Genomic DNA, 12,292 nt, shown 5'->3' on the forward strand with positions numbered 1-12,292 from the left:
AACCTGAGCTACAAACCTTCACAAACCTTGCGAATAAGACAGAAAATCTCGCCCAATGCATGATATCAGTCATGATAGCACCATTTTTGAGATGATTACTATAATGTTATACTCCTTCCCCTCGCATTTCCAGATCAAGTTTAATCTGGATATTTGTTAGATCAACCCTGCCTACAGATGAATAACTCTCACAAGAAGTTTGAACTGTTTATGTTTTCTAGCTGATTTCATTACTACGCCACCTCTTTGATTTTACCTCTATTTGTTTCCAGCTGTTACTGCATGTTGTCTGCCACCTCTTGAATGGGTTGAAATTTCACTGAAAGATACCAATTGAGCATTTCGAATTTTTTTGTCAAGTCTGAGACTGGCAATGTCATTGAACAGAGGGTTATATTTCCATTGTCCACTTGTGTGCTGAGCCCAATTATCCTTCAGTGTGTTTTACCACAGTATAGTTGGACTAACTGATTTAGATATAGGAATAATATAGAAAAGAGGTACAATTCTTCAAAAAGTGACATTAATGAGTTTCTTTGAGATACTGTAATTTGATGTTTTAAGATTCCATATTCTTATCAAGACATTTGATGCAATCTAATTTCAAACTATGCTATTGCTTCAGCAACACAATGACTGCTTTGCCATTTTATATTTTCACATTCTTACTTTGCCAATGGATGAATAACAATTCCTCTTGGTGTATTGACACCTTCATTAATGATCACTTCTCTGTGCATGCCATTGAGTTTACTCCTTTCAATGTGTGATAACCTGAAAAAAGGAGAGTCTATGTTAAAGCTATTTTGAATATTCATCCTTTGATTCCAGTCATACAGATACAATTTCTCATATTAGGGAATAATCTCATATTTAAGGATATCCTTTCCATAAAGAAGCAAAGAAAAGTACTGGTAGATAACTACAGTACATGGGCCAATAGCTGACAAACTTCCTCTAATCCAAGACTCACAGAACATCATTACATACTAATACACTGCACATTTCTGGTAATTTCATCTTATTTTGTAGCATGCAATATAACTAGTAATTCCTGATTAGTTATACTTCTTCAGCAACTAAATTAGTTTTCCTTCATTTAATATTGTCTGCAAATGGTGATTCCATTTTTCCCACTGTTGGGGTGAAATGACTAAATCAATTACTTGACACCCAGAGTCCACTTCCAGGGTCAAAGAGTTTATTGAAGTTACATCAGTGGAAAGAAACTTCTAGGGTCTAAAAGCATCTTCCTGAACAAAGGCAAGACAAACTTTTATACATTTCCTGCCTGCCTTTGATAATTACAAACCAACCATGTTACTAATTGATCAGGTTAATCGTGTGACTGCATAGTCAATAATGGGCAGCCTTACGGACAATCCCATGTATTCCTATGATCTCACTGTTCATTAAAGATCCCTAACTTATCCTTGGGCTTTTACAATGCATCTTATTCAATACACACATTCCAATGGCTGAGAATTGTAATTCAATTCTCCCTCTCACAGTGTAAAGGCCTTTCCTTACTGTCCAAGGCTGTCTGTCCATAGGATTTAGGGGAGTCTCTTCAAAGCTTATTGTGTGTGCATTTTTTGAAAATAATTTTATATATAATATATAACTATGATTATCTGGGAATCTTGACTGAAGTAAGTCTATTTGTGATGAATCTCAGACTTTAAATCAGCTAGGTATGGGATTCTTCTATCTGCATACTCAAAGAATGTCCTCACCCAACTATTACTGCTGAGAGTACAGACTCAGAAAAGAACTTTCTCAGTGGGAGATTCAGTTTTATAAGCTGAAGAAAATGGTTCACTTTGCTTGATTGACATCTTCAAGTGCTTATAATAAATTGATCTTTTTATGATCTCTTTGATCAATATTTCAGTGTGTATTTTGTGAAAATGCTGCTCCTTTAACAAGTTTATTCTGTCATTGGTTCTTTTTTGAGAGGGTTTGTAAAGGCAGAGGTGCTGAAATGTTTCAACGGGCTACTTTAATAATGGCTAACAGATGCTGCCTAAGTCAACAATCAGAAAAGGCTTTCAGGTTTTTTTTAAAAGCACATGCAAAATGAAAGGGGAGTGGCCAGTTCTCCAAGTTCAGGGTTTATTCTAGTTTTGGGTTAGTTGTAGCTGGAGACCTAAAGAAACAGCTCCATGCTGATCCTCCCTCTCTCTGGCATCTCTCTCCTATAAGAACCTGTGTCTGAATTTACCTATTTTTTTGCTAAGGGTGTGTTTATGGGATGTTGCAAGAAATCGGAACAGCTCTTTGTTAATTTGGGTTTTCAAATCAGTATGAACTTTTGTTTACCAGGAGTAAACTCAGATCTGCCCATTATTTTTAAGTAATTCTAGGATGACACCAACATCTGGGCCTCCATGTTTAATTGTACACACGGTTGTCAATATCAGAGGAGAAAGGTGATAATGCAATTAGTTACTACCATAAAATCCATGTTTTTCTCTGTGATATCCTTATAACTTGTGATAGCTAGGATAAACTTGCTTTGCATACTTAGATCTTTTGTTTCCTTGAAAATTCAGTAAGTGTGAGCAGATAACACTGTTGTATTAAATTCAGGACATGGATACTTCATTGTAAACTCTCAAGTAAATTATATTCCTTTGGGTGTGGCTGTTATGAAAACAATAATAAAATAACAATAGAAAATGCTGGAAATATTCAGCAGGTCAGGCAGCACCTCAAGAGAGAAATAAGACAGTTAAATTTTATTTTTCTCTCCACAAATATTGCTTAACCTACTGAGTATTTCCAGTGCTTTTGTTTTTTTTTATTTCAGATTTCCAGCATCAGGTGTATTTTGCTTTCGCTGGAAACAAAATTACCAATTATACTGTGAGGAAGAAATTTTAAATTTTAGAAGTGTCACAGCATTGTAATATGAGTTTTAGTTCAGAGTTTTGCTCAGCTTCATTTCTATACCACAGCTGAGCTCCACATTTTTGGTCAAGTCTCCTTATACTAGCTTATTTAGAATTGTGGAGCATGCTGGAAATTCTTTTGCATCCTTGTAGATTTGAGTTATTAAGGATGAGGAGGACAACCTTGTTCTCTGTTTGTGGCACTGACAGTTGTGTTAGGATAAATGCTATTTCATTAACTGAAAAGATTTGGGACATTTGAACAACTTCTCAGTTCATTAGTGACTGAATGAGTGAGTGAATGGGTGAACTTATATGTGGGTAGGGTGGATGAGGTATGAGCAAGCAGGTAGGTAGCACGTATACAGGATGGTAGGTGGAGGGCAACAGTTGACAGTTGGACATAGTGACAAGTCAGTAGGACAGGGAGGTTGGGTAGGGTAGCTAGTTTGTGGGGTGGCAGCTAACTATCAGTGGATTGCCAGATTGGGTGCTAGTAAATTCAGGTCAGGAAGTATCTCAGTGGGACATCAGAGTGATGGTTAGGTGTTGGACACTAGTCATGTTGGTCCTGTTTATTAGAAGAGCCCTTGAATGAGTGAGTCCATGACTTGCAGATGAAATTCAATTATAGATTCCAACTGCTACTTATGCCAATTCCTCATTTCTAACTGTTGAAATTTGACACGATTTGATTAGATTAGATTACCTACAGTATGGAAACAGGCCCTTCAGCCCAACCTCCACACCAACTCTCTGAAGAGTAACTCACCCAGACCCATTCCCCTACCCTATATTTACCCGTAACTAATGCACCTAACACTATGGGCAATTTAGCATGGCCAATTCATCTGACCTGCACATCTTTGGATTGTGAGAGGAAACAGGAGCACCCGGAGGAAAGCCACGCAGACACAGGGAGAATGTGCAAACTCCACACATACAGTTGCCCGAAGCTGCCCTGGTGCTATGAGGCAGCAGTGCTAACCACTGAGCCATCGTGCCGCCCTTAGACTTAAGCATAACCTTTTCCTTGGATGGCTTTTTATTAACATCTTACAGTTGTTGACCTGATTATACCTGGTCTTCAGAAATTAAGTTATGAGGAGAGATTTTACAAATTATGCCTGTTTTCACTAGAATTTAGAAGGTTAAGGGGTGATCTGATTAAAGTCTTCAAGATATTGAGAGGAAAAGACAGGCTAGATAACATATTTCCACTAGTTGGGGAATCTGGAAATATAGGACACAGTATAACAATTGGAGACAGACTGTTCAGGATAGATATTAGGCAATACTTCTACACACAAAAGATGTTAGAGGTTTAGAGCTGTCCATCACAAACTGCTGTGGAATATGGATCATTTGTTTTTAAATCTGAGAAAGATAGATTTTTGTTAATCAAAGTTTTTAAAGGAGATGGGCCAAAGGCAGGTATATGGAGTTGGGCCATGGTCTCATTGAATGCTGGAACAGGTTCGAGGAGCTGAATAGCCAACTCTTGTTCCTATGTTCCTGTAACTATCACTTCAACGGTTGTTTCCAGGATTTGAAGTTTATCTCTGCATTTTTCAAGTTCATGATGATTTTCATTATGCATGATGGTAAATATGCATTGAGTATATTCAATTCTGCAATGAAAGGTGCCTGAAACTTCAGTGTCTGGGAATTCCTGAGACCTCAAGAAATGTGCGAATACTCCTGCCAGCTGGTCTGCACTGGATGTGAGCACTTGGCCAGGAACTCCATCCAGGCCAATCTCTCCATCAACATCAGCAAAATGAAGGAGCTTATCATTGACATTAGGAAGCAGGGAGGAGGACACGCCCCTGTCTGCATCAGTGGTGCTGATGTGGAGATGGTTGATAGCATCACATTCCTATGAGTAACGATCACCAACAATCTGTCCTGGTTCACTCTCAGCGACGGTCAAGAAAGTACCTCTAACACCTCTACTTACTCAGTAGGCTAAGGACATTTAGCTTGTCCAGAAAGACTCCTCCCAATCTTTACAGATGCACCATAGGCTGCATCCTATCTGGATGCATCACAGTGTGGCATGGCAACTGCTCTTTCCAAGACCGCAAGAAACTACAGAAAGTCATGAACACAGCCCAGTCCATCACACAAACCAGCCTTCCATCCAACTCCATCTACACTTCCTGGTGCCTCAGGAAAGCAACCAACATAATCAAAGACCCCTCCCACAGTGTTTCTACTCTCTTCCATTCAGCAGAAGATATAAAAGTCTGAAAATATGCACAAACGGATTCAAGAACAGCTTCTTCCTTGCTGTTATCAGACATTTGAATGGACCTCTCGAATGTTAGTAATAATCTCTCTCTCTCTCTCTCTGCGGTGGTTTTCTTCGCTTTGTTCTGCTATGCACTTTGTATGGTATGAGCTGCACATATAGCACACAAAACAACACTTTTCACTGTACTGCAGTTCATGTGACAACAATAAATTGAATTCAAACTCAATACTGCCTTAATCTAGGAGGATCTAAGATATTTGCCTCCACTAAATCATCAAGATGAGTCAAATGTTCATTCACTGTCTCTATGATCAGCAATAGAAATCTAGAATGCCTTCTTGGGATGGTCATCTTTGTCTTAATGCTTTATCTCCTGGCATTTGAAACCTCCCCTTTGAGGAATCTTCCTGTAGTCCCACGGATGGAGAGTGATTCCTGGCACACACTCCAACCTCAATGACTTCCATGACTGCTGAATGAGAAATATTCAAAGCTACACAAGTATCTTCATGCAATACAGAAAAATAACAATATTAAGGATGACATGCAATATTTCTGTGATCTCTCTTCCATTATATCAAAGTGTAGCAATGCATTGATGTTTTTGCTCTGATTTTAATATTACCGATGTACCAAAGTTGAATAGAAGACGGCCTGAGAATTTTTGACATCAATCATAGCATTGAATCTGAAAGAACGGACACATCTGCCCATGTATCCAATTTAACTTTAATTTTCTGACATTCACCATGAATTTAACTGGTGAGACCATGAACCTGGAGAGACTGAAGTCATACAGTTGGCCTGTTATAAACTAAAGAAGTGCTGCAAGTTCTGTGGCATTCTGAGGTATGTCTTGGATCATTTGTCCGGTCTCTGAAAGTCCAGAGACTGCAAAATCTGGCTAAAAGTGTAAAAATATGACAAGTGTTGCAGCTATGAGTCCCTTCCTTTAAGTGGTAAAACACAAAGATATGACACCAGCACAATACAGTCATGTTGAGCTATTCCACTGCAAGTGAGCCACATTGGTGCATGGTTAATATAGGCATTGTGGCACAGTGGTAGTGTCCCTGACTTTTAAGCCAAAAGGCCTGGGGTTAGGTCTGACCTACCCCAAAGTTATCATTTGTTATCTAAACAAGTTGATTTAAAAACTCCATAAAGAGGAAATAACTGATATTAGGTGGGGGATGGTGTCGACCTGTTGAATTTGTGTAGATGATAAACTATCTTAGTTTCTCTCCTGGGCGGGGGGGGGCACGGTGGCTTGGTGGTTAGCACTGTTGCCTCAGGGACCCAGGTTCGATTCCACCCTCGGACGACAATCTGTGTGGAGTTTAGACATTCTCCCCGTTTCTGCATGGGTTTCCTCCGGGTGCTCTGGTTTCCTCCCACAGTCCAAAGATGTGCAGGTTAGATGAATTGGCCATGCTAAATTGTCCATAGTGTCCAGGGATGTGTAGGTTCTCTCCTGGGCGGGGGGGGCACGGATGGCTTGGTGGTTAGCACTGTTGCCTCAGGGACCCAGGTTCAATTCCACCCTCGGACGACAATCTCCCCGTTTCTGCATGGGTTTCCTCCAGGTGCTCTGGTTTCCTCCCACAGTCCAAAGGTTAGATGAATTGGCCATGCTAAATTGTCCATAGTGTCCAGGGATGTGTAGGTTAGGTGCATTAGTCAGGGTAAATGTAGAGTAATATGGTAGGGGAATGAGTCTGGGTGGGTTACTCTTTGGAGGGTCGAAGTGGACTTGTTGGGCTGAAGGGCCTGTTTCCACACTGCAAGGATTCTAACTCTAAAATACCGATTACCATAAATGTGTTTGAAAAATGAGCAGCAGTCATTGCTGAGTTTTGGAATACAATCACCTCTCGACCTTAGATTGAACTGAGTTTACCATTTGATTATTTCCAAATCCTATTTCATGATGCTTAAAGCTACTTGCTAATGGGTAACTTAAGGAGCACTGACAGATGTTAAGCTAAATACAGATTTTGATCCAGCATTTAAAATTAAGGTAAACCTCAAGAATTATCAGTCTAACTCCGGACATACCCTCTGTCAGTCCAGTATAGTTTACGGTTAATCCAGTCAACAGCTAGTCCTTCAGGCAAATCCAGATTATTGCTAATAAGTTCCTCACGCTCAGAACCATCCAGATTAGCTCTTTCAATCCACTTCAGGCCTGTGTGAGCAAAATAAATCTACAAAGGAAATAACAGAAAATCATTAAAAAGATGTTTAAAAAACCCAGATCAGTCTTTTATATGTTAAATTATCGAATGCTTGTGTAGGAATACTGTTGTAGAGTTTTTGACAACAAGAAAAGAGCCCGTTCAGCTCATTGTATCTGCACCAGTCAATACCTTGCATGAGCCATTCACAGCATCCTACAGTTCTTTAGATAAGTTGCATTTGTTTCAAGCTGCATATAGTGGCTGGAAGATAAATACTTCTTTTGGACACTCAGGTTTTGAATGAGATGCTCCAGAGATAAACCTCCCGTAGTTAGGTACAAAGTAAGGCTCCCAATAAGAATATAAGGAATAGGAGCAGGGGTAAGCAATTCATTCCCTTCCGTCTGTTTATGCCATTTAATACGATCATGACTTTTTTCGTCTTGGTCTTCAACCCCACTTTCCCACCTGCTACCTACAACCCTTTGACATGCTGCTAATTAAAAATCTGCCGATCTTCTTAAATTTACTCAGTGTCCTGGCATCCACCGTACTCTGGGGTATAAATAGTATAGATTCATGATTCTTTGACGGAAGTAATTCCTCTTCATCTCTCCTTTAAATCTGCCACCCCTTACCCTAAAACTATAACCTCTCATTCTGGATTGCCTCACAATGGGAACTATTTACTCTCTGTCTGCTTTGTCAATCCCCTTTAACCTCAACTAGATCTCCTCTCATTCTTCTAAATTCTAGCAAGTACAGGCCTGAACTGTTCAAAGTCTCCTGACTGCCCCAACAACACCTCTCAGAACCTGAATGCAGAAAAATATACATTGTGAAATATGAGAGAGCCACTGTGAAAATAACAATAACTGACCAAAAATATCATTTTCAAAGGAGTAAATAATTCCTGACCGAGCTTGCAGTATTCTTTGTAGTGATGCAAACTCAAATTGACAGGGTCAGTGATACGTTATGACTAATTCTCATTAGCTATAATGTTCACAGGGAGTTCAGTCCTAGACACATTGAAGTTCTGCCAATTCATTTCAATGGATAGGACTTCATAGGCTGTGTCCCTGTAACTTCATATGCAAGCTATTTTTAATTATATTTACTATTCATTTGGTACCATTGTCTAGCTTCAGAATACTGGATCAGTGGTGCTGGAAGAGCACAGCAGTTCAGGCAGCATCCGAGGAGCAGTAAAATCGACGTTTCGGGCAAAAAGCCCTTACCCAGCTTCAGAATACAATCAGTTCTGCTGTAATGCAGTAGTTTCATTCTCGTGCCATCCTATGTTATAAGAAAATCGCAGTATCATTTAAAGTAGTGGGCCTGGAATCATGTTATAACCAAAATTTGTTTTAAAAGTTCACACTATAGAAATAGTATCCCCAATTTATCAATTGCATTATCGTGAATTTGCATTAAAAAAAAGCACATTATAGCAGAATGATCTGTACCTTTGAAAAAGCATTGCATCAAAGAGTAGTAGGTACCAAGAGTATTGCATTCATATTGTTAGAACAACAGAAAAAATACTTGACATTACTGGCACCATTGAAAACAATCCTAAAGGCCTTTTATTCGAATCATAGAATCCCTCCAGTGTGGAAACAGGCCATTTGGCCCAACAAGGTCTACACCAACCCACTGAAGAGGATCCCTCCCAGATCCATTTTCCTACATTTCCCATGACTAATTTACCTCACCTACACATCCCTGAACACTATGGGCAATTTGGGATGGTCAATTCACCAAATCTGCACATCTTTGGATTGTGGGGGGAAACCAGAGCATACAGAGGAAACCCATGCAGACATGGGAAGAATGTGCAAACTCCATAGAGATAGTCGCCTGTAACTGGAATCAAATCCGGGTCCCTGGTACTGTGAGGCAGCAGTGTCTACCACTGACCCACCGTGCTTTTGGGGCTATAAACTAAAATGAATGCAGGGTAAATGGACATGGTGGCAATCAGCCCTACTCCTGCGCATCAAAACAGAAAGAAAAATTAGATAAATTTCAAACAGCAAAGCGTTTGAATATAGTGGAATGGTGATTTGTTTACAGAGGGTTAAGAAAATTATAATAATGACGTGATGTCAGTGTGTGGAGGTGAGGAGACTTAGGAGTGATCATGGAAACAAATTACTTTGGGATGGGGTGAACTGACTAAGTTTAAGTACTAGAATGGAGAAGGGTGCAGAATGCATCAAGCCCGGGAGTGACGAGGATGTAGATGAAGGTTTAAGAGACAATGGGGCTGAGACACTGATTGAAAGAGTTTATTTTCCAGAGCTGTTTGCAGGTGTTAATGGTAGACTGAATGTCGATTTTGAAGTTCAGTTAAGCTCAGAGATGACGAATACAATATTGTCAAAATCCATCAGATTTTGATATAGTGAGTGCCTAAGGAGGAAAAAAGAAATCAAGTCAAAGTGACAAGGACCTTGCCTTTTCCTGGGAAAAATGAGATCTGGCTGGAAATGGATAAATAGCTTGGCAACTCTGGAGTTATTGAGGTCCTGTTGAAATTGATGATAGGACCTCCTTAGCAGTTTTTAGTTCTGTTTCCTATCTGGAAATTGACAACTAAACCAATGACTGGGAAGAAATTCCAATGGCAGGATGCTGCAGGTAAGGTTCTTGAGACTGATTCTTGAAAATTGGAAAGGGGTAGACAAGCCTTGATCAAGAAGAGAAAAGTAGGTTAGTTGTGGATATGATGAATGTGGGGAAACAGATCAGGAATCAATGGCAGAGAGGAAGGGGGTTAGTGTCTGGAGTGGTTACCCTGGAGATTGGGGCTTAGGGAGATTGAAATTCTCTCAGACGGGTCCTTGGATTGAGGCCTCTAATCCTACTGATTCAAAGTGAGCAATGACACAAACATTTAACTATGGTGCCATCAATTCACAGCTACTATGTTCTCATGAATTTCCAGATCCCATGGGATATTCTGTCACTCCATGGTTGGATACTGGCATGCCTCTAAACATTGACTCCTATAAAAATGTTGGCAAACATGCACACAGTACTGGGGATACATTGTGCAAATGTAACTCTAACCGCTCCTACATACATTCTCTCATGCTTGTCATCACAAGTGAAGGGGAGAATTAATATTAAGGTGGATGTTTCTGTGGGATTGAGGTTGAGTTGCTTTAGTGAAGAGGATAGCAATCTGGTGGAAAACTGGTGGGGAGCACCTGTCAGTTGCAAGGGGAAGGCCCGATGGAATTAAGTGCCCATCAGGTATGGAAGTGGCCAGTCTCAGGTCTTTCCTTGGATTGAGGATCCAGGGGCAGAAATCCACCCCTGGCAAAAGCCATCCGAACAGAAAGCCAGGAGGGGTCCATTTCTCATCACTACTGGAAACAGTGGCTGTTGCCAGCACTGCACACAGGAGAGGCTCAGGATTAAAAAGGGATCCCTGGAAAACATGGCGGACAATGGAATGGAGGAGGAGTCAGTGGGACTTTTACTGCAGACTTCACCTCGAGGCTAATAGCCACCAGGCAACAACTGACCAAGTCTTCAAAGTCACCAGAGTCTGTCTCTCTTCACTCCACCTGCCAAGGTCAGACCTGCAAATAGATGTAGTGGGAGGGTAAGGAAGAGAAAACATTTCAAGGGCATATAGGTGTCAATTTTCAATTATTATACGTAATCTGCATAACATCAAATTGCCATGAAGGCTGGAATTCTGGAATGAAAACACAAAGTGTTTGAGAAACTTATCATTGCCACCTTCTACACAGAGAATTCCAACATGTCTTTCAGTTTCCTTCTCCGAGGATTCTCTCCGCTCTGTGTTGTCAGCTGTGTCTGATCTACTTCCCGCTCTTCTTACCTCACTCCATTCCTCCCTTCCAGAACAATGATAGGGTTAGCCCTGTCCTCACTTCCTTTTCCACAGCGCCACACTCAAAAGATCATCCTTCACCATTTCCATCGCCTCCAGAGGGATACCACAACCAAATACATCTTGCCCCTCCCTCTCTTGACAGCATTCCACAGGATCCATTCTCATCCTGGTCCGCTCCACCTCTTCATCCCCCACATGGCACCCTCCCAATGCAATTACAGATGGTGTAACAGTTGCTTCCTTACCTTCTCACTGATCAAGACCTCAAGCACAACTTCTCGAAGAAGTGTGATATTTGTATTTCTTTCAATCTATTCCACAGCAAACATGTGCTCTCCTCTACATTAGCGTCACTAAATACATTCTGTTTTGCTGAACAACTCTGCTGAGTCCACCTGCCATGTTACCATGTTCCTCTCATGCCAGCATTTCTGTGCTCGGCCTGCTACAGTAATGCAACAAAGCACACTGTAAACTGGAGCAACAGCATCCCCTTTTCCGCTGAGTCACTTTATACCCTTCAGGACCCAAAATAGAGTTATAAAACTTCAGACTATGAACTCTGTACTTCATTTTGATTACTCCCCTCCCCACTCCCAGTCTCTTGTTTGCATGGGTTTTCTCTCAGCAAATCTGACCTATTTTATGACATTAACATGCACCTGCTTTTGATATGTCTATTATTAGCTCTTTGTTCCCTTTTGCTCAATGCACTGTTCCTATCTGTTCCATTGCTCCTCCTTCCTTCTTTTCCCTCAACACGTATCTATCACTTTTCCAGGCCTCTTCAATTTCAATGAAGGATCTTATTGGACTTAAAATATTAACTTTGTTCTTCTGTCCACAGATGCTGCCAGACTTTGATAAAGTCTGCACTTTTGCAACTATATATTCACTTTCACTGTTATTCAAAAAATCTGATACAGCTCACAAAGAGGCCATAAAGTCCAATGTGTTTGCATTATTATCTCGTGCCAATCTCTTGCACATCACTTCTACCCAAATAAACATCCAATGCCTTCTTGAATGCCTCTTTTGAACCTACAGTTAGCAAATATTTAGGCAGTGCAATCCATACCCTAAC

The 12,292-nt window shown here is 40.5% G+C and overlaps 1 protein-coding gene across 2 annotated transcripts in view; it reads right to left on the bottom strand.

The window, feature by feature from the left end:
* Positions 1 to 12,292, bottom strand: part of egf (epidermal growth factor) — a 146,228-nt gene that overhangs the window by 51,382 nt on the left and 82,554 nt on the right. For both annotated transcript variants that reach the window (XM_043697796.1, XM_043697805.1), the window contains 2 exons: positions 7,210 to 7,358; positions 670 to 774 (listed from right to left, as the gene is read on the bottom strand). In XM_043697796.1, coding sequence (XP_043553731.1) covers positions 670 to 774; positions 7,210 to 7,358 — 254 coding nt within the window. The remainder of the gene's footprint in view (positions 1 to 669; positions 775 to 7,209; positions 7,359 to 12,292) is intronic.

This window comes from Chiloscyllium plagiosum, chromosome 1, assembly GCF_004010195.1.
Source record: "Chiloscyllium plagiosum isolate BGI_BamShark_2017 chromosome 1, ASM401019v2, whole genome shotgun sequence".
NCBI classification, from domain to species: domain Eukaryota; kingdom Metazoa; phylum Chordata; class Chondrichthyes; order Orectolobiformes; family Hemiscylliidae; genus Chiloscyllium; species Chiloscyllium plagiosum.